This window comes from Microtus pennsylvanicus, chromosome 15 (assembly GCF_037038515.1).
Source record: "Microtus pennsylvanicus isolate mMicPen1 chromosome 15, mMicPen1.hap1, whole genome shotgun sequence".
Classification (NCBI taxonomy): Eukaryota; Metazoa; Chordata; class Mammalia; order Rodentia; family Cricetidae; genus Microtus; species Microtus pennsylvanicus.
In genome coordinates, this window is record NC_134593.1 from 52,620,486 (window position 1) to 52,642,841 (window position 22,356).

A 22,356-nucleotide genomic window follows, 5' to 3' on the forward strand; every position below is an offset into this window, starting at 1 on the left:
CCGACGCACGGCGGCGTTGATTTGAATTTGGAGCCTCGTTCCCCAGCGCGGAACTTCGAGCGAGGAGTTAGCGTTCGAATTCGCTCCAGCGCCTCGACGCCATTGGCTGGTTCGCGGACGGCGGCGAGACGTGATTGGCCTGTCTCCTCGCCCCGCCCCGTGCCCTGGTTGGCCGGAGACAGCGCGGAGGGAGTTAAAGAGTCGGCGTCTGTGCTGGACTGTGCAGGGCATGCTGCAACTTCCTCGTCCCCCCAGCGAGTGTAGGCACGTCCTCCGTGGAGGTTCAGGCCTGAACCCCTGTCTGGAGCTGGACACCTCTGGGTTCCTGGCTCCGGCCGTGCCTGCGCGCTCGCCCAGAGGTGAAGAAGGGAGCAGGGACAGGGGCACCTGGAAACTTGAATGGTCGCTGGAAGTGACGTCTCTGATCTTTCCCGAGGCAGCCGGCCCAACTTGGATCTGCCAGAAGTAAATTCCTTTTTCTTTCTTTCTTTCTTTTTCCCCTGGCTGTAACCCTCTTGGGAAGGAATGCATTGTGGATTTGTGTGCTGGAGGAATGGAGGTCTTCGGGGAAACTAGTTAAAGCCCCACCTGGATCCTGTCAATCACCCTGCTCTAGTGAGGACTAAAGTGCCAGGAGGAATAATTGCAGTTCTTTCTAGAATTGCCGGGGTGTCCGGAGATGTTCGTGCTCTTTTAATCTTGAGATCATGAATAAAGAAAACGGCGAATAGAATTCGTTTGGTTGGAAAGGTCCTTGTGCTTAGTGTAATTTACTTGCCTCTCACTGGGCCAGATCTCAGAGTTGACCGGAGTGTATTTAACTGCCCTGCTTGTTTGTGTTCCTGCCTCTGAAAAATGTTAGCACCAATGCCTTACCACTCCAGCTTCCCAAGTGAGTCCCAAGGGATTTAGATCATCTGAGGAAACGTATAGAATGCTCTCTGGTAAGCTCTATCTCCAGAACGATTAGGTATGGAGTGAACTCTTTGTGAAATGTTAGGTATATTTTGTAAGGATTAATATCTGTGATACTTACTAGCTTTAATATGTATACTTCTGTTTTCTTTTTTAGTTTGTTTCCTGGGCTATGGGAGATGTCAGCGAGTTAAAAATGCAAATAACACCGGAAACTCCAGGAAGGCTCCCTGTTTTAAATCCCTTTGAAAGTCCTAGTGATTATTCTGACCTCCATAAACAAACCCTTGCAAGTCCTTCTGTCTTTAAAGCCACAAAACTACCAGTAAGTTTTTCCTGGCTAATGTTTACAAGAGGTTTTAAATGGAAGTAATTGTAAATGATTTTAAATGTAAGTATCTTACAGAAGCTATGCCACCTAATTTTCTCATGGTTCTTTCAGAAAGCAGGATATGAATGCTCTCAGGCATCAGATACAGTGGACCAGTTAGGGTCTCTTGGTACAAACTCTCCCACACCAACACAGAAGCGACTCACTTTCAGTCAGGAACCAGACAGGCTTTGCAAGTCACCTGGTCCCAGCTGCACTATTCATGTCCCTCAGATCAAAAGAAGCAACCAGGGACAGTGCGGAGATACATATGGCTGTGTTCTCATATGGAATTATGGGCACCGAAATTTGAATTTCATGTTACTTTTCTGCCACGAAATATTGAGGCTTCTGTTTCCTTTTCCCCAGCCATTTAAAAACTCCAAGCCCTATTAAAGCTTGCAGGTTGTCAGAAACGGGAGCCATCTCCTGTGCTATTGGAATAAATTCAACAAAATGAGCAATTTCAAAATAGTGAAATACATGCTATGATTGATATTTATCAGAAGGCTCGTACAAAGTGACCTGTGCTCTTTAGGTTATTAGAGAAGGCTCGTCACTTTAACTGATTTTACTGTTACTTGTTACTGACAACGTTCTTTTGATTTGTTAACCAGACTTCCCTAGAAAAACTGCAAAACTAGGTGTGGTGGTTACTTCTGTGTCAGCTTGACACAAGCTCGAGTCTCAGAGACCCAGTTGAAAGGGGGTAGCCTCAGCTGAGAAAATGCCTCCATAGGACTAGGCACCAGTCATACCTGTTGGACATTTTTCACATTAGCACTTGATGTGGGAGGGCTCAGTCCACTGTGGGTAGTTCCATCCCTGGGCTGGTGGTTCTGGGTTCAGCAGACTGAGCAAACTGGTAAGCAGCAGCCCGCCTCTTGGTTTCTGCCCTGTTTGAGTTCCTGTCCTGACTTCCTTCGGTAGTGAATAGTGATGTGGAAGGGTCAGCCGAGTAAATGCTTTCCTCCCCAGCTTATTTTTGATCCGGGTGTCTCATCATGGCAGTAGTAACCCTAATAGACACCAGGTGACTGTTTCTGCACATTTTATACCAGCGTGGACCGTGAGAAGGTGTGCAGGAGCCGTATACAGTTTCTGTGGTATCATATCTTGTTTGGCCTCCCAGTATCCATTGATTCGTGATAATAATTTTGCATCTTTTAGTAAATAACGGAGGCAAAGAAGATAGCTCAACTGGTGGCATGCTGGCCATGCGCCCTGCAAACACAAGGGCGTGTGCTGGATCCCTAGAGCTATGTACAAACGCCACTGGTGATGGATGTTTACAGTCCTGCTGTAGGGGCAATTTCATGTTTTTTTTTTTTTGTTATTTTGGTTTTACTATCTGGTTTTATTATTTGGTTATAGCTATCTACATTTTTGAAGGTAACATTGGGTAGCATTTTGATGAGCTATTTTAATTTGATTTCATATAGATGTTTACTTTCTTTCGTTAGACACCAGGGAAATTTAGGTGGTCTATTGACCAGCTGGCTATAATGAACCCTGTAGAAATAGACCCAGAGGAGATTCACCGTCAGGCCTCCTACTTAAGTCATTCTCGGTAAGTTCTCCTTTCTAGTGCTTAAGTATCATAGCAGATGGTTAATTAAAGAGAAATAAGAACTTCTAAAAGCTGATGATATGTGTAAGTATGTCAAGAAAGAAGACATTTAATGTGGCTATTTTCCCTTTCTAAGCGAGTTTAAAGTATTTTGTCTAGAAATATACCTTGACTTAAAATTCCAGTCTATATAGGAACCCTTTTCTTGTCCTAGCGTGTGCACGCCGGCTCATGTGCCCGCACACATACACTTCCCCCCAATCCCTCTACCGCCACTACTCTAAACATCAGTCTCCCTGACTTTTGGTTAGATGGAAAAGCACTTTAACATTGTACGTTTCTCTATAGTTACGGTTTCTGATATATTTGGTTAGTGTCCCAAGAACACTAACCATAGCTGCCTATCTGGGGCAGTCTAGAATTCCCTAACAAGTTAAGACTCACCTAATGCAATAACATTGATTGGCCACAGAGAGCCTTATAGGCATCACTGAGCTTTAACACAGATCATCAAGGAATCAAGCCGTGTCCATGCTAGAGCGTACATCATGGTGTGGGCGTGGAGATCAGGGGGCAGCTTGTGAGAGTGGTCTCTTGTTCCACCTTGGAGACCAGGAGTTGATTTCAGGTCGTGAGGTATACCATGACAAGCGCTTTCCCCCACAGAGCCATCTTGTGGGCCTGTACACTGTCTCCTTTGACTCTTCCTGTCACCTGCCTGCCCAGTCTGCTCATCCCTTGCATAGTCTGCAAACACTGGTTTGTCTGTGCCGTCCAGTGATCCTCAATAGTGACAGCATACACTTAGCTAGTGGGCCAGAGCTGGAATTTAATTATCAGATTGCTAGGCAGTATTACCAATAGTTTAAAGAACCTTTGTTTTATAGTCCTTTTTTTTTGTATTTTTTTATTACAAATAGATTTTTTTTTTCTCATATAATCTACCCTGACTATGTTTTCCCCCTCCTTCTGCTCCTCCCAGTTCCTCCCTACCCTGTGTCCCCTCTGGGTCCCCCTCCCTTTCCATTCTCATTAGAAAACAGGCTTCTAACAGATGATAATAAAATATAATAAGGTGAAGCAAAACCTAACACATGGGGGTTAGACCAAACAAACAGAAGGAATAGAACACAGGAAAAGGCACAAGAATCAGAGGCCCATTCTTTTTCTTTTTTTTGGTTTTTCGAGACAGGGTTTCTCTGTGGCTTTGGAGCCTGTCCTGGAACTAGCTCTGTAGACCAGGCTGGCCTCGAACTCACAGAAATCCGCCCGCCTCTGCCTCCCGAGTGCTGGGATTAAAGGCGTGCGCCACCACCGCCCGGCTTCAGAGGCCCATTCTTTCACACACTCAGGAATCTCTGATGTGGGATGTCCTTCAGTATATATGTAGTTTTTATTGGTTGATGAATAAAGCTGTTTCTGCCAATGGCTAACAGAATAAAGCTGGGCTGGAAGTCCAAAGAAAGATACAGAGAGAGGGAGAGTAGACTGTCTGCAAAACACACAGGAGATTGTGCACAAAAAGCATGTGTGGGGGGGGGGGAAGAGGAAGGGTAGAGAGCCTAAAGATAGAGCCAGCCAGTCTAGGGTGGGTAAGTCCAGGTGCTTCTGGAGTTTGAGTGGCAGCTGGAGACTGTTCAGAGTCACTACAATAGGAAAATCCCAAAGTCGTGCAGAGGCTTGGGAGAAAAAAGGAAAGAAAGTCTAGCCAGACTGGGCAGGAGTCCTGAGTGCAGCTCCAGCCTGTGCTGGTGGCTATAAAGTCACAGGCAAGTAGCTTTTCCATGAATTCCTGCCCTACATTGGACACCAACTGTGGCTGGAAGTCTTCTCTGTCCCGCTGATCCCCCCCATGGCCAATTTTTCTCTGCCCACCTGTTCCTGAAGCCACTTATGAAATAGCCATTTTGAGTCTTATTATCAGTTCCAATTGTCTACCCAGTGTACTAGGCTTCTTACTGACTACTACTAACTATAAATTAACCCATTTCTATAGGTTATATTTTACCATGAAGCTCATGACTTGTTACCTCACATCTTGCTTCTTGGCGGCTACATGGTATCTCCTCAACTCTGCCTACTCTCTCTCTTTCTCTCTCTCTCTCTCTCTCTCTCTCTCTCTCTCTCTCTCTCTCTCTCTCTCTCTCTGTGTGTGTGTGTGTGTGTGTGTGTGTATCTTTGTTTGGACTTCCGCCTAGCTTTACTCTGCTTGGTCTAACCCCCATGTCAGAACAGCTTCCTCAACCAATTAAAGTAACACATATACTGGAGAACATCCCACATCAAATACCTTAAAATGTTGAACTGGAAGCCATAATATAAACTCAAAGGACCTGGTGCAGACCCATGCAGGCCCTGTGCACGCTGCTTCAGTCTCTGTGGTTCATACAGCTTTGCTCATATTGATTTAGAGGGCCTTCCTTGTTCTCTCGGTGTCCTTACACACTTACTGTCTCCTCTCCTGCAGGAGCCCTAACAGGAGGGATTTGATGGAGACATGCCATTTAGGTCTGAGTGCTCCAAGGTCTCTCATTCTCTACATAAAGTCTGGCTGTGGGCTCTGCATTTTCTCTACTTCAGAAGGAAACTTCTCTGATGATGGCTGAGCAAGACTTATAGTCTGATTTGTTTAATACATGAAAATCAAATACATGGCTTATACAGTATTTAATTTTCTGTCGTAAGATAGCTGTATTGTTAGTCCAAAGCAGTGGAATCTTTTCCCCCTTGACTTTAGGACTCATGCACAGAAACACACCTTGAGATCTTCATGCAAATATTGCTACTCCCTTTCTCTCTGCTTGGTATTCTAATGACAATTTACTCATAATTAGTTCTCACCTAAATTCCTAAACAGCTGGAAGGGGATAGGCTGAAGACAAAGCATACAGGATTTTAATTTTAATTCTGTAGAGAAGATTAAAAAAATCAAATGAACTCATGAGTAACCCCTACACACACACAAAGTATATATCTTAACTTTCGCCTATTTCTTCAATATAATGAACATAATTACACCATCAGTCAAAAAATACATCCCAGGCTCTACGAGGCACTGTATATTATTCTTGCCCCTAAGAGCTAACTGGACAGTCAGACCACAGTGCAATATGATTCACAAAAATAAGGTGTGTGTTATCGGGACTTAGAAAGAATGTTGGTGCATTCTAGTAGATAGATTTTTTTATATATATAAGGAAAAAGTGGGAATATAGTCTACTGTTATCCTACCGATGTAATTCTATAAGACTTCTACCAGAGAAAGTGAAACCACTCTCAGCAGAGTGTGTTGATTCGTTGTGAGGAAAAGCACTGGCCTCTGATACTGCTCAACTAACCAGAGCCATGTCAGCCTTCCTTCCTTGTTATCTGGAGCACACAGAGGGGTATTAGAATATACGACGAACGCATCAGTATTCAGAGCTCTCGCCCCCTGTGTGCACCCCTGGTGTGCAGCAGTGTGCTGGCCAGGGTACTCTGCCCTCTCTGTCACTGTCACCTGAGGGTTTTCGATTCCAGCAATCAGCTGCAGATTTCAGGCTCAAGCTCCTCTGAGGGTTTGGAATGGGATGAGGCTACATTGGAACTCACTGTGAACTAAAATTAGTGCATGCACAGTCATTCTGATATGGTTATGCTATGGCCATGTTAGTGGAGGGACTGAGGTGTTAGACTCAAAATGCCTATCATCCAAGCCAGGACTTGGGGGTGAACATTATAGTTTATTTTCTCATAATTCCCTTATTTAAAATTCATTTAAATTAAATTTCCGAAATGCATACAAGCTTCCCTTTTTTCTTTCCTTCAATGCAGGAACATATATATACGTTCATGAACAGTGACTGAGGAAAATAATTTGAAATTGTGTTTTTAAATTTATTTACCAATTTTTGGATGGATTGCAATAACTCTTTCTTGGAACAAAGTAAAGAAGTGGTCTGACAAGGCTAATTGCCATGTCCTTGGCAACTGTTGCCTTGTGCCTGGGACCCGACATTTTGTATTCAATTTTATAACGCAGAGATTTGTGTTGTAATTCTGTATTGTATAGAAAAAAAATCATATATTTGGACAAAATTTTATATTGTTACTATATTTCAGAATTAATATTTTTACTTCTCTATTGAGAAGAGTAGGTTGTTAATTTCCTTTCAAAATAAAAGTTATCCTAAAATAACTACTATAATGATATTGCTATAATTGCAAAAAGAGAATTTGGACATTTGTTAGTTTTCTACCAGATGCAATACTTCATTTCTATTGCTTAAAATACTATTTAAGTTATATTGTTGGTGGTAACTTGATATATCAACACAAGCCTTGGAAAAGCAAGTTTTGTTTCGTTTAACTTCAGGTTAGAGGAAAGAGATACCAACCGCGGATGGCGACTTTTCAGAATCCTGCCATTAACTAATTGGTATAAGATGCCAGTTTTTTTGGAAATGAATCTAACATTTGTCAGCTTTCAATGGAGAGAAATTATTTCTTTGAGAGGTTATTATTTTTGATGTTCCATAAGCTGAAGTAATGGCCTAGTTATTTTTCTCCTTTATCTCTGTATAGAACAGATAAAGATGTGGAAGACAAAAGACAAAAAGCCATCGAAGAGGTAACTTAACACTGTTACAGTCATTAAGCCAACCAACAGTGCGTTTTGCATGTGTGCCCTCCCCTTTAGGAAGATTGCTGAACTCCTCCACTCTCACAGCTCCCCTCTGGTCCTTAGCACTCTTCGTGCCCCTTCTGGTCCTCTGTGCGCCCCTCCCTTCTATTTATCCACAATTGTGAGCCGTTTACAAGACCCATAGTTTTCACCTGTCTCAGTTGCTCCCTTGCTCTCAAACTCACTGGTTTGGTTCTTCCCTGCCTAGATTAATACGGTTTGGTGTAGCACGAATTCTAATTGTTCTTACTAATAAACAGAGTCAGATACTAGGGGATGAATGCTGAGAGATCAGAGAAGCAAAGCAGCCAGTCACTTGAGAGTTCTTTCCTCTACCACTGCTCAGACTGAAGCGGCAGTCCTGTCTCTACCAATCCTCAGACTGAATCTCTCTATGAACCCTCAGACTGCTGTTCTCTCTACAAAACCTCAGACTGCATCCCGCTGTATGGATCCTCAGACTACATCTGAGCTCCTGTCTCCTCCCACCTTATATTCCTCTCTCGCCCAGTCAGATCACTCCTGACTCCACCTTCCTAGAGCTGGGATCAAAGGCGTGGGATTCCCAGCACAAGGGTGAGCTCTGTTTTCTCTTTTAGACAGATTTAGTCTGCCTGTCTCCAGAGTGCTAGGATTATAGGTGTGTGCCACCACTGCCTGACCTACGGGTCTAACTACTAGAGGCTTAACTCGGCACTCTGATCTTCAGGCAAGATTTTTTTTGTTAGATTACAAACAAATTTGTTAGATTCCAACAGTATTGTTCCCTGTCCATCATCTCCCTCTCCGCCCAGCACAGCTTGTTTTCCTTGTGCATTCAGAATACTGAGTAGCACAAACTTCTGACTCAGGTTGGAGTTGAGGTAAAGGAAGCTGACTGTTGTCCTCTACGTTCACAGTGACTTTGTCTTTTGCAGTTAGTACTTAAGGATTTTTAAGATTTAGAATATAGTTCATAAAATGACTTACTCCTAAGTACAAAGGTAAGGTTTTTCTTCACTCTTTTCTTCTTTTTTTAGTAAAATCAGTAAAGCCAGAGAGGCTTTGTGTCGTAATGACAGTTTCTGAGCTGTCCCTTTTCTTTCTGGTCTCCACTACACGTTACTTTTTCTTAGCTATACTTGGCTCTTCTGTACCCCAAAGGATTCACATTACTGGTTTGTTCTGGAGCCTGGTGACTGGCCCCTCCTTGGTTTTGCTAACATAGGCATTGTCTGTCCCTTGTACTTAAGATTACATACAACCTTATTTAGAAAATATGGTGTTCTAATCCTGACAAACCTTGTTTCCCTCTTCATCTCCAGCTCTGATTCCCACTGGTACACTCTCGCTTAATCCTTCCCCAGCTGAATAGCTCAGGTCCTTTCTAACTTTCCAACATTTTGGAAAATACTGTCTCTGTTTAGAATCCTTTAAGCTGTTTCAAGGAAAGCTCAGCAGCATTCATAGGGAATAAAATCAGAGTGAAGGTCAGGATTAGTAATTATATCCAAAATATATTTTATATACACATGTCAAAGCCAGACCTATCAGATGTAAAGAGAACACAAAAGCTGTCATTCTCAACCAGTCTGAAAGGAACTGCTGCAGCCTTTCCTGTGCAGCTGGGATTAATTTTATATACACAATAGCATCTTTTTTTGTTTGTTTGTTTGTTTTGGGTTTTTTTTGGTTTTTTTTTCCACACACATAAAATAGCATTTCTTAAAAAGAGAGAATTCTGTTGGCTTCTATCACAAAGTAAAGTGATAATATCATTGCATTGCTTCTGGTTTGCTCTCTGCAAACCACCGGGCAACATGGCCCGATGCGTGCTCTGTATTAAACCACATGCGCCTCTGCCTTAGTCCTTCCAGATCCAAATCTGAGATGTGGCCCTTGTGAGACCTGTAGAAATCCTGCAGTGTGTGAGGGAATTAGGGACTGTGACGGGCAAGCCACCTGCCTGGTCCGGAGCATGATGAGACACAACTGCTCAGTCAGCACAAAGGGAGCAAAGCTGTCGGAGTTCTCTCTGAGCAAGTTAGGGGTTTGTAGAATCTCCAGGGAACATGTGAAGAAACCATTGTCCTTGGCGTCTCATTGTTCGCCATGTTCAGAGAGTCCAGTTTTATCCCATGCTATTTCAGTAACAGTCCAGTTGGCCTTGGTGAGCTCCCAGTAGATCAGCTCCACTGTCTCAGTGGGTGGGTGCACCCCTCGTGGTCCCGACTCCTTTGCTCATGTTCTCCCTCCTTCTGCTCCTCATTGGGACCTTGGGATCTCAGTCCATTGCCCCAGTGTGGGTCTCTGTCTCTATCTCCATCCATCACCAGATGAAGGTTCTATGATGATATGCAAGATATTCGTCAGTATTGCTCGAGGATAGGGTCATTTCAGGTTCCCTATCCTCAGCTGCCCAAGGAACTAACTGGGGACCTCAGCTTGGGCACCTGGGAGCCCCTCTAGGGTCAACTCTCTTGCCAACACTAAAGTGGCTCCCTTAACTAAGAATTGTGGTTCCGAGCTCCCCTATCCAACCTTCCTTTATCCCAATCCTCCTGTTTCCCCAAGTTCCCCCCTCCTTCCCTTCTACCTTTTCTCTCCCCATCTCCCCTTACCCCCATCCCACCCCACCCCCAAAATCCCAATTTTCTCCCCGGCAATTTTGTCTACTTCCCTTAGCCAAGAGGATAACTATATGTTTTTCCTTGGGTTCACCTTCTTACTTAGCTTCTTTAGGTTCACCTCACAATAGCATCTTTTAAACATGTTAGACACGTAGGTTTATCCTCATTTGGTTTTGCATCTTGTTTTTATTATTTTTTCTTGATTTTTCTTAGTTTTTTTTTTTTAAATAATCACCTGTATAGATGCTTGTATTTTAGTCAGAATGCATAAACACCATAGTGTTGCAGTTGTTATGTGTTTTATGTTCTTCTGGTGGATGGTAAGCCAGAGCTTTGTGGATTTTCAGTCTGAGTGGATTTTGCCACATTGCCTTCCTAAGAGGCAGAACCTTTTATGCTCCTTGTTTATCATGGTGCTGTTTGGTTTTTTCCTCTCTGCAATACTGATTATTACCAAACTTTCAAATGTCTGTTCTACTTATTATTTTAAATGCCATCAAATTTGGGTTCTAGTTAATGTTGAGTGCTACTCTTTAGCCGTGTGTCATAAGTTTATGAGTCCACTGCATTAGAAGCAAAAGACATAGCCACAGACAGACAGACAGATAGAAGATGGATAGACATATAATGGATGGATAGATAGATACAGTTGGGTTTTGTTCATTTGAGTAGAACGGGATAGTGTTGAAGGTGCATGTGTAACAGCTGTCTCTCTCTGTAGACCTACTATGGTTTCTGTGATTGCTGCTACCCATAATGTAAATGCTCCAACTTCCAGCTACCACTACGCTATCTCTGAAGGGGAAACGTGTAGTTACACACCCCGGGGAGACAGATTTCACCTCATATGTACACAAAGTGTAATTAACGTCAAGAACATAGATATTGACAAATGCAAAATAATTTATAAGTACTACTTTTTGAGTGATTCAATATAATGTATTTAATTGTAAATTTATATAATTTTATTTTTCATTATGGTTTTAACAGAGGTTATCCAAATTCCTGAAAACTGCTAATCTCGAGAGTCAGTAAGGGCTAAGTCCATCCCACCGTTTACTCTTGTGTGTACCTTTATCTCCATGTGTTCCTTTCCTCCTCAACTTACACTGGTCGCCAATCCCAAGACAAATTGGCAGAGAAGTGAAAAGCAATTGACGTATGAATAATACTCTTAGCTTTATTTATAAGTTTTAAATTTAAATGGTTGATTTAAAATATTAAGAGGTCTCTATATATTTCTTCACCTTTAACTTTACTTTGATCAGTTATGTTGAATATGAACATTTTAAAATAAATGTAAGTTAGTATATGTGACATACATGGTGGTTATAATGAAATAATATGGAAATAATGACGGTACTCTTTCCCATTTGTGGGGCATTTACGCCTACTTGTACAATTTGAATTTTTCTAGTTTTTCACTAAAGATGTCATTGTCCCCTCTCCCTGGACTGAGCATGATGGGAAACAGCCTGTAGAGCTTCACCCCAGCAAATGTGAGTACTCAGCGTGCAAAACCCAGGGTCTGTAAGCAAATGTGAGTATTCGCAAAAGCAGGGCCGGCAGGGCGGCACAGCGGAGCCTCCATGTGCTGGCGCTGGTCAGGAGCCTGCTGCAAGTTCAGTTTCCACATGGCACGATTAGCTCCCTCTCCAGTAAGGAGCAAACCTTAGTTGAAATCTGCTTGGGTTTTCCATTTTTTTATTTAAATTTATTTTTTAAAACAATCTTTTCTCATTTTACATACTCCCAGTTCCCATCCCTGCCTTGCTCCGTGCACCTTCTTTCCACCCCACCCCATCCACTCCTCAAGAGAACGGAAGGCGCCCCATGGGGAAATCAACAAAATTTAGCACATCACTTTGAGGCAGGTCCAATGCCCTCCCCACTGTTTCTAGGCTGAGCAAGGTCTCCCTCCAAAGAGAATGGGCTCTAAAAAACCGGTACAAGCACTAGGGATAAATACTGTACCCAGTGCCATAAGTATAAAACTATGATTTTCTATTGAAAATGTTTCACAGGCCTTAATAGCAACGGCAACTCTCCTGTTGGGCAGAAGCTGACGCTTCCCTCCGAGAAGTGCAATGGTGGGTATGAACTGGGTCTGGAAAGATGTGGTGCATAGCAAGCTACTTCAACTCAAGCCTAGTTCATACAGTAGTGCGGTCCTTTTCAATTCAGACATTGTGTGCTTTGTGGATAAGCTGCATGCCAAGAGAACTGACTTAGAAAGAGCACTTGTGTGCTGCTTTCCACTTTGAAGTGTGTGATTTGTGAATTGTTCTCTGGTTCAGGGAAAGGTTTAAAGAAAACACAAAGTTCTGTTAATCTGAGGAATCCCCTAGTGTCTGCGGCTACCCTGTTCACTTCCAGTACAAGTCTTAGGGGCAGCTAGCTTCTACCATTAGTGCGTTCCAATCACGAAGCTGGCATGGGATGTAATAGAGTGCCCCTGAAGAATGACTGCTTATCCTGGAACATGCTGGGAGGTGGTGGTTGGCAGGCACATGCTGAACTGATGTCACCTGCCTTCACTGGTGTGTGCGTACTTAACATCTGTTTGCTTATTCCCAGCTGCCTGCCAGACTCTGCTGTCTCTTCCTGTGGATTTCAATCTGGAAGCCATATTGGGTAAATGCTGTGTGACTTGACCCTTTAAGAACACAAATAAAGCTTCTCGTTTGGTCGGCTGTTTGTAAATGGTCGTGCAGCAGTTGCCGTCCTTTAAACGGGAAGCTGCCCTACATTTTCCTGTTTCTTGAACGTGGCCTGAGTTAATGTTTTTATCGCTGTGAACTTTACTGTGGGCACGAAAGATAAACACCTTACTGGTGCAGGTCTGCTAATGACTGTGTGGGGGCAGTCAGCAGACTGAGACAGGATGACCACAAGTTCCAGTCCAGTCTGGGTTCGTAGTGAGACCCTGACTCACCACATCAGTAACAGCCAATAAACAAACACTCCAAAAATAAAGAACATTTTAAACGTTACCCATACGTGTATTGAAACAAAATTCAAACATGTTTCATGACTCTTTGTTTTGCTTCTGTTTTTGTTTTTCGAGACAGGGTTTCTCTGTAGCTTTGGAGCCTGTCCTGGAACTAGCTCTTGTAGACCAGGCTGGCCTCGAACTCACAGAGATCCGCCTGCCTCTGCCTCCCGAGTGCTGGGAGTAAGGGCATGTACCATCACTGCTCGGCTGTTTCATGACTTTTTGGAAAATCAGTGTTATAAGTGTAGTTCCTTCTTACAGTGATCAACTTTCTCTGTGTTTTTATTAAACGCAGGAGACTATTTTAGAGCTGATGACGCTGCGGACCAATCTCCTGGGAACCTCAGTTCCTCGTCTCTCAGAAGAAAGCTCTTTTTGGATGTGAATGGGAGCATCTCTGACTCCTTACCTTCAGCTTCTCCCAGAAGTCCTCCTGGCACTGCTCGAGAATCTCTTGAGGTGTTTTATCTGATTGATTTGTCTCCGTGTAGCCTAGGAGCCCTGGGTCGAGAATCTCTTGAGGTGTTTTATCTGATTGATTTGTCTCCGTGTAGCCTAGGAGCCCTGTGTCGATGGCATGTACCATAAGAAGTGTGCCAGCAAGTGGCTGGTTAGTGTGTTGTAGATTTGCTTGGATGCAGATACTCAGATCACATCCAGGAAGATCACCAGTTTTTCGCAGTTTGTAGGTATGATTTTAGTCAGTCTTCAGTTTTGTTTTTAAGGTAGACAGGGTGAGCGAATTGATCCTTGTCTCAAGGAATCACAGTCTGGCTTACTGAATTGCCCAAAGATTAGCGGCGTAACTAAGTTAGCATTGATGGCGTAAATAAAATAGTTTATAGGTATTTTCACAGACAGCTACTTGGTATAAAATATAATGAATGATTTGTTTGAGCCCAATTCATTATACTTCGATATTTTATTTCAAGATTTTTCTAGCAGTCTTAGTTGTCTTTGTTCCAAGATGCCTTTCATTGCTGGGTTCTTGGGAATTCCTGGTTTGTAAATATGTGTGAAAAAGACAAAGAATGCGCAAGATAACTGTGACACAGAAATTACATGTATTTACTAACTAATGACGATTTTGATTTTCTAATTTAAGTTTTTTTTTTTTTTTTTTTTTTAATCACAGGGACAGTTTTCTTCTAGCCCCATTGATAACAGTACAAGAAAATACAGTTTGGGGAGCATAGCTAGCCCACCAACTATTTCTTTACCCACTTTCTCACCAATTGCACTTGAAGCAGGAAAGACGCCACTCTCAGGTTCGTCTCAGAATAATATATACAGTTAAAATTGTACTATCTACATTTATTAATAAAGGGGCTCTTTTAGCAGTTAGGAATGAATATTTTGGTATTAATTTGTAGACACTTTCTTTTTTAAAAAACAAAAGTAGCAGTGTAAGTCAAATGTGTAGCTTATGCTATAAATTCCAATACTTGGGCGACAGAGGCAGAAGGATCATAAGTTCAGGGGCTCTATGGGAATATGTAAATTTATAACTAGCTTGAGCTACCTTGTAAGGCTGTGGTAGTTTGAACAAAATAGCCCCCATTGGCTCATATATTTGAATGCTTAATCACCCGAAAGTGGAATTCTTTGAAAGGATTAAAAGGGTTAGGAGTTGTGATCTTGATGGAGGTTTGCAAAGCCTTTGCCAGGCCCAGTTTCTCTTTCTTCCTGGGCCTGCCAATCATAATGTCAGGATGTTGTAGACCAACGCTCAGCATCATGCATGCCACAGTGCTGATAACACCGAAACTCTAAGCCCCAGTTGAATGTTTTCTTCTACAAGAGTGGTAGTGGTCATGGTGTTTCTTCACAGCAATAAAACAAAGACCCCATCAAAAAAAAAAAAAAAGTGGTCAGAGGTACGGGGAGTTTGCTGTGATGTGAGATTGTGTCTCCTAGAAATGTCAGAAGCTACATCCATGAAGTCTTACCATCATGGCTGCCTAAACATGACCTGACCCAGGACAGCACCGGTAGACATACTAATGTGGTGAGCCCTGAAATACATGTACATATAAAAGTAACATCCTACTGAGCAGGTGTTTAGGAACACACACAGGAATGTAACACAAAGAAAAAAACCATGAGCTTGAATGAAGCAGTGGAAGGGATTACATTGGAGTGTTTGTAAGAATTGGAATGGGAAGGGGCAATTATATAATTAGACCCTAAAAATTTTACCAAAAAAGAAAAAAATTATATAAAATGTAATAGAATATCAGGTTCCACACACACACAGAACCCCTATTCATATGAATCCTTATCAAATAAAACTGCCATAATTAAAAAAAAAGATTGGTGATATAGTTCAGTGTAGAATACTTGTCTATGCTGTGTGATGTCTGCATTCAATTCCTCACACTACAACAAAGGTTGGAGAGATAATTTATCCTGAACGTTTAGAATTCTCAGAAAGCTTTTCTAATCTTTTTTTTTTTTTTTTTTTTTTGGTTTTTGTTTTTCGAGACAGGGTTTCTCTGTGGTTTTGGAGCCTGTCCTGGAACTAGCTCTGTAGACCAGGCTGGTCTCGAACTCACAGAGATCCGCCTGCCTCTGCCTCCCAAGTGCTGGGATTAAAGGCGTGCGCCACCACCGCCCGGCTTTTCTAATCTATTTTAACAAGTATTTACCGCACTCTCTCAAGGAGATCACAGTTTAGAGATAAGTTGATTTTTATATACCTTCTTACTTACAGTAATAGATTTTGACAACCAGGTATTTAAACCCTATAAAGTATACTTGGTTAAGGTTGTTAAAATAAGTATGTTCAGAAATGTATGTACTCTTGGAAAAAAAATATTTACCAATTTTTGAAAAGTTAATATTTTAGGAAATCATTTCATAGTAAAACTTTGGAAAATGAAAAACTATTTTTGTATATAGGGATATGGGTATGTAGATAAACAAATTTGTACATTTTTATCCATGGTTCTTTATTTTTTTACAAAGCATTTATTTCTTTTGTAGGTTATTCAGATTATTTAGTGTTACCTCAAAAACATACTTCTGAACCATTTCAAGATGTATCATTCTATTTGTCTTATTTTTGTTTTGCTTTTTATGGTTGTGGGGCTGAAACCCCTTACCTAGGTTAATTTTCCGAAGTAAAAATTCATCCAAAGGGACAGATAATTTGAAGGCTCTTTTCCCTCTGCTAAACTGGGGGTTGAATATAGGTCCCTGCCGCTGAGTTGTGTTCCCTGCCCCATAGTTTTAAGGATTTTGTTGGAATTTAATTAACCTCTTCATAAAAGTTTATGTCAGTTAAATTTTTTATTGTTACCACTGTTAAACTAAAGCACACTTATCATTTTGGATATTGTTAGGCTCCTTACTATTAAAAATACTATTTTCTAGTTTTTGTTTGCCTTTTAGTATTGTTACAAGTGTGTTACATAAGTCCAACACATTTGTCAAGTATAGTTGTTAAGTTACAGTTTCTAAAAGCCAACTTGTTAAGAGACTTCTTTGTATATGAACAACTTTGATATAGTGCAATGTACTTATGAAGAAATAATTCACAAGAAATAAAATATTTTAATTAAAATTTGGAAAGAGCCATAGAAACAAGCTTTGAGGTTGAGTCTGTTGAGGCACATACTAACTTTCTGTTATTTTTAACACTAAAATTTCACTTCAGTATATACAAACCTGCTACTGTCTTTTTTCTTTTTTCTGACATGAACACGATTACCACTTAAAAATGACTTTTCCCTTTCTGAGTTTTTGTGATGTGATTTTTTTTTCCTCTTCTCCTTCAGAACAAAGGAAGTATATATTTCATTCTCCTGAAGCTTCATCCGGAGCAAGATCTACCGGGATCATTAATCTAAGCATCAGGAGTCCGTACATAGATGGCTGCTCACCAATTAAAAGCTGGTCTCCTCGGAGACTGAGAGGTGGTACTCAGTACTTGTCCTCACTGATTCGGGTCCCTTTTACTCTTGAGAACAGTGACAGCGAAGAAGATGAGGCTCTCTCCACAGATGTCTCTCCACCAGGCCCAAGTGCGCCAGTATCCCTCCCGCCCTTGAACTGTGAGCCTTTGGCGTGTGGCGAGCCTTCGGTGGTCACTGCCATGTCTCTTACACGGAGCCAGTCTAGTTCTGAGAAAAATCTAGCGCCGCTGGAGGATGTCGAGAGTGAGAGGGAAAATGACACTGTGGTTATGTTCGACCCTATAGACACAGGAGATGAGAGCACTTGGATAAAGGAGCCAGTGAGTGATGGGAATTCAGCCACGACTGGTTTTGTGAGTGGAATTGCCTTCAATATCGAAAGCTCTCATATGTGCATGTCGCCTCTCGCGGAAAGCAGTGTTCTGCCGTGTGAAAACAGCAATATCCAGGTAAGGCTTTTTGTATTTGATAGTCTTTAGCAATACCCAGGTAAGGCTTTTTGTATTTGATAGTCTTTAGCAATATCCAGGTAAGGCTTTTTGTATTTGATAGTCTTTAGCAATATCCAGGTAAGGCTTTTTGTATTTGCTAGTCTTTGACTCTGGGTGTTACAGGGTGAGAAATCTAATAGGCTAAATGTGAGGTGTTTACAGTTAGAACGGTAAAGGCTAAATGTTAGCACTATAGCATTGGAGAGTTTAAAAGTTATCAGGAGTGTTGAGCACGGTGGCGCACATTGTTAGGCGCACATGGGAGGCACTTGGGGCTTACTTGGAAGGCAGAGACAGATTTTTGTGAGTTCAAGGCCAGCCAGCTTTACAAAGCCAGTTTCAGACCAACTAGGACACCGTAGTATTAAAAAATTACCAAAAGCAATCAGGAGGATTAATTATTCATATTTCTATTAACCACTGTCTGCTGGGAATAGTAAATTATGAGCAGAAAAGAAGCCAGGCTCAGACATCATCTCAGGAGACAGCTGTGTCCTGGGATCTGCTGCAGGAAGAATGAATGCAGTTTCTAGCATAGGATTCGTATGCTAAAATTTGAATGGGTTTGGTTTGCCTTAATGTCCTTTAGGGGAGAAAGAAAACTTGGAGCACTTTTATGTCTTAACTTTTTATATACTTGAAACAGTCAACATTTTCTCGTGTAATCCTACATTTCCTAAGAAAGCTGTGCATCAGAGGCTAAGTAGGTTCCCTGAAGTTTAAAAAAAAATAAACAGCAGAGCCAGTATGGACTCCAGCAGCTTTGCATCCCAAGTCCATGTTCTCTAACTGAGTTGATGCCAACTCAGGAGCAGCTGACTCTGCGGGCTCAGTGTGCTGAGAGGCTCTCGATGCCTCGCCTTCGTGTTTTCTGATTGACCCTGGACATGCTGATGCCGAAATAACTGAAAATGGAACTGGAACCTTTCATTTTAAAACTTTTTTTAAAATTGTTTTTATTGAGCTATATATTTTTCTCCACTCGTCTTCCTTCCTCTCCCCTTTCTATCCTCTTCCATGATCCCCACACTCCCAATTTACACAGGAGAGCTTGTCTTTTTCTACTTCCCATGTAGATTAGATCCATGTATGTCTCTCTTAGGGTCTTCTTTGTTCTCTAGGTTATCTGGGATTGTGAATTGTAGGCTGATTTTTCTTTATGTCTAAAAGCCACTTATGAGTGAGTACATATTATATTTGTCTTTTTGGGTCTGGGTTACCTCACACAATATGGTGTTTTCTAGATCCATCCATTTGCCTGCAAATTTCAAGATGTCATTAATTCTTTCCTCTGTGTGGTACTCCATTGTGTAAATGTGCCATTATCTTTTTTATCCATTCTTTGGTTGAGGGGCATCCAGGTTCTGACTATGATAAAAAATGCTGCTATGAACATAGTTGAGCACATGTCCTTGTAGTAGGATTGAGCATCCTTTGGCCCCAAAGTGCTATTGCTGGGTTCTGAAGTAGGTTGTTAACTAATTTTCTGAGAAATCAGTTATGTATTGGAACTGAGTCATAAGCCAGTCACTTAGCAGTGATATCAGAAAGAAGACTCTTTGTAAGCAATCTGATATTTACAGTCTTGATCAAGTACCTATTGACTGGTAACAGAACGAGGGATTTCCCTTGGGATGTGCTGTTCAATTTTATTGTACTTGTCCCAAGGGTTTTGCTTTGTGACTCCCAGGAACCAGTAAGTGGGTATACAGACATGAAAACTAGGAGTATTTTCCTTGTGATCACCTGGGTGACAAACAGTATGACTTTATACACTATTGTAGATGTCCGTCAGGGGATCAAAGCAGCACAGACTTCCCTACTCCTAATTTGTAAGGAAAGGTGAAGGGCTAGGTCAGTGCTTTATGTGTGTGTTGGGTGGTGTTGTTTGGTGCTCAGCAATATTACAAGTAAATGACCCTCAACCAACCCCGACCCCCAAGACAGGGTTTCTCTGTAGCTTTGGAGCCTGTCCTGGAACTAGCTCTTGTAGACCAAACTGGTGTCAAATTCAGAGACCTGCCTCTGCCTCCCAAGTGCTGGGATTAAAGGCGTTCACCACCGCCCTGTGCAAATGTAAAAGTGAAAAGAACTTTAACTTGAGCCTCTGATGTCAATGTATAACACTGAGTTAATCTTTCTGAACCTCCACTTCCTCACCTTATAAAGTAGATGTTGAAAGGACAAAATAAAAATGGCATTATAGCGCTACAAATGACCAAGCATTTTTATTCAGTAAATGCTTTTTACAGTACAGTAGATATCTGTGGTCCAAAATTGTTTAAATTTAAAATATAAAGTTTGCTTCAAAATTCATGCTATTTTGAGCACCATATCTTAAACTGACCCTCGGTGGGATGTCAAACACCCTTTGACTCATGTCCCCACACTGCCCGTACTTCTACCAATCATTTCACACAGCAGCCATTTCAGCTGTCAAGCTGACCACTAGGCTAACCTGTCACTTGTATTTAAAAAGAGCTTTTCCAAAACTTAATATTGACTAAAAGCACTAACATAATTCTAGCGATTTGCATATGTCAAAGAGCCAAAAAATTCTTGAAAGTACAATAAATATTTTAAGATCATATTCTGTAACTTATAGACATATTTGTAAATCAAGCATAGTGGCACATGCCTGTAATTTTAGCACTCTTTTGAGTCTGGGGCAAAACTGTGAATTTGAAGCCAAACTAGGTTAGTGTTACATAACCAGAAATGTGCTATAGTTGTTCTATTCTTATTGAACTTTTACTGTGTCTAATTTATAAGTAAAAATCTTATCACAGGTATGTGTAGGTAGGACAGAGGATGCAGGGTTTGGTGTTACCTGAAGTGTCTTGGAAGGTATCCTCCATGATAAGAGAATTACCAACTTAAAAATCTTTTTCACTTTTGGGGCAAGCCAGTATGTTTTATAAAATGTAACCATTTTCTTATGTGTGTGCCATTATGAACAACTGGGTATGAGCCTTATGCAGGCTATCTTTATTTTTTAATACTTAAATGGTATTTAGAAACTGTACAAGCAAGGCATTTACAGATAAGCTAGAAAAGCAAGCTGGAAAGGAAAACTGATTGTAGTCTTTATTTTCATTTTGGAAAGAGCAGAAAAGCACCTGGTGACTTGTCTACTGATGCTAAAGAAATTATAGTTCCTCCCAAGAAATATCCTATGAAGTGTTGCAGGGAAAAGCAATTTCGTGTAGAGCTTTTAGGATCATGTATTAAATTCATTTACTGTGATCACTGTTACATTGTTCAGATGTAGTGAATTATATGCTCACTTAGCCTTTGCATTTCTTACAATATTTCATGTAAATTAGAACAATGAATGAGTCTGCAGTTTCATGAGCCGGTGTTTTGTTTTCATTCCTTCAAGATGGACAGTGGTTACACCACACAGACTTGTGGAAGCCATGTCACTGATATTGCTGGGACAGAAAGCTGCTGCAAAGAAGATGTCACACAGTCCTTTGAAGTAGAAATAAAATCTCAAGGTTGTAATATAAAGGTATGGAGAAAACAGTTCACCATTTTGTATAGTTTTACCATGCCTATGCACTCATCTTGTTTTGTCATTAGTAGATATTTTAAAAGCAGACACTCCAAAGTTCCTCGCTGTCCAATGGGAGAGGATGAGTTAGAGGGGGTACCAGCTCTACTCTAAGCAATGAGCAGTTACATCCATAAGGAAACGGGAAAGGCAGAGACTTTTGCCTCTAAAATTGATTTTTGTCTTTGAAATATTTCAAACAGCTCAAACATAAATTTGAAAATAATTACTACTAGAGAGGAAAATAGTGCAACTGGTTACATATCAAAAGTTAAAAGCACTTAAAGACTCTGTATGTGTAGCCATAAAAAATAATGGTCTCAGTATTATCACTGTTGGATATTATGCATTTGGACAGTATTAATCCTCTCCTATTCTTTCCTGAAGTATTTCTTAAAATTCAATAGCCATTAAAGATTTTCATTGTTCTAAGGAAAATAAATGTAGGTATTTTAGGTATGTCAAATATTTGTACTAATATATTTTTGATATAAACATTTCATGAACCTTGATATGATTACAACTACACATTCACATTTGAAATCCATCATCTTAGGAACGAGACACGACAATCTTACTCTTTATGCCTACTTATTTAAAACTATTTATATAAACCTCTCTGCAAGTTCAGTAAGAAATGCACCATATTTTCCTTTGGTGTATCAAAGGAAGTCTCAAAACCAAGTCTCATTCTAATATTAGTAACTTCAACGAAGTTGCTCCTGATAATCCAGCTCATTTCAGTTATCCCTCAAAATCTAAGCTGAAGCTTAGACTAGCATTGATTGACTAGCATTGATTAGCATGCCTAACATCCTGGGTTCAAAAAGAGGAAGGGGGCAGGAGAGAGAGGGAGGGAGGGAACCCCCCCCCCAACAAAAACTCTTATCTTCACTAGCCCTCTCAAGCCAGGAAATCTGCATCCCCATTTCAAAACAGTTGGTAGCAGTTGTACTTTTGAATGGCCCTAAACTGAAAAGCAGGTGTTTTCTTCTTTTCCACAGCAAGAGCACACAGTGCAGAGGTGCTGGATGAAAGCTGCTGGCCCATCGCAGTGCAGCAGCCCATAGTCTCGAGACCACAGACCACACTCAGTACATGATCTCACGTGGTGGTGACTGGGGTAACTGCTTCATGTCATATGCCCAGCTCCCTCCGTAATGTAAAAAAAAGTCTGTCCGCAAAGGAACTTAGTGACAGGAACAGAAGCTCCAAGTTATTAATTACAAGCTATTTTTTAACCAATAAATATTTTTGTATTTGTTTTGAG

The 22,356-nt window shown here is 41.2% G+C and overlaps 1 protein-coding gene across 4 annotated transcripts; it reads left to right on the forward strand.

Annotated features, from left to right (window-relative positions):
• The first annotated feature begins 194 nt into the window (after positions 1-194).
• Bora (BORA aurora kinase A activator) lies at positions 195-22,350 on the forward strand. 4 transcript variants are annotated; one of them, XM_075949279.1, is made up of 12 exons: positions 195-465; positions 1,073-1,240; positions 2,749-2,855; positions 7,419-7,464; positions 11,545-11,626; positions 12,152-12,217; positions 12,705-12,761; positions 13,418-13,644; positions 14,258-14,390; positions 16,902-17,488; positions 20,913-21,044; positions 22,091-22,350. In XM_075949279.1, the coding sequence occupies exons 1-12, from the start codon at positions 400-402 to the stop codon at positions 22,154-22,156; spliced, it is 1,737 nt and encodes a 578-aa protein (XP_075805394.1). In that variant the 5' UTR covers positions 195-399; the 3' UTR covers positions 22,157-22,350. The 4 variants fall into 4 exon arrangements, with proteins under 4 accessions (XP_075805394.1, XP_075805395.1, XP_075805396.1 ...); XM_075949280.1 differs by having other exon boundaries at positions 13,418-13,581; XM_075949281.1 differs by having other exon boundaries at positions 13,418-13,581; positions 16,902-17,039; positions 17,325-17,488; positions 20,913-22,350.
• The last annotated feature ends 6 nt before the right edge of the window (positions 22,351-22,356 follow it).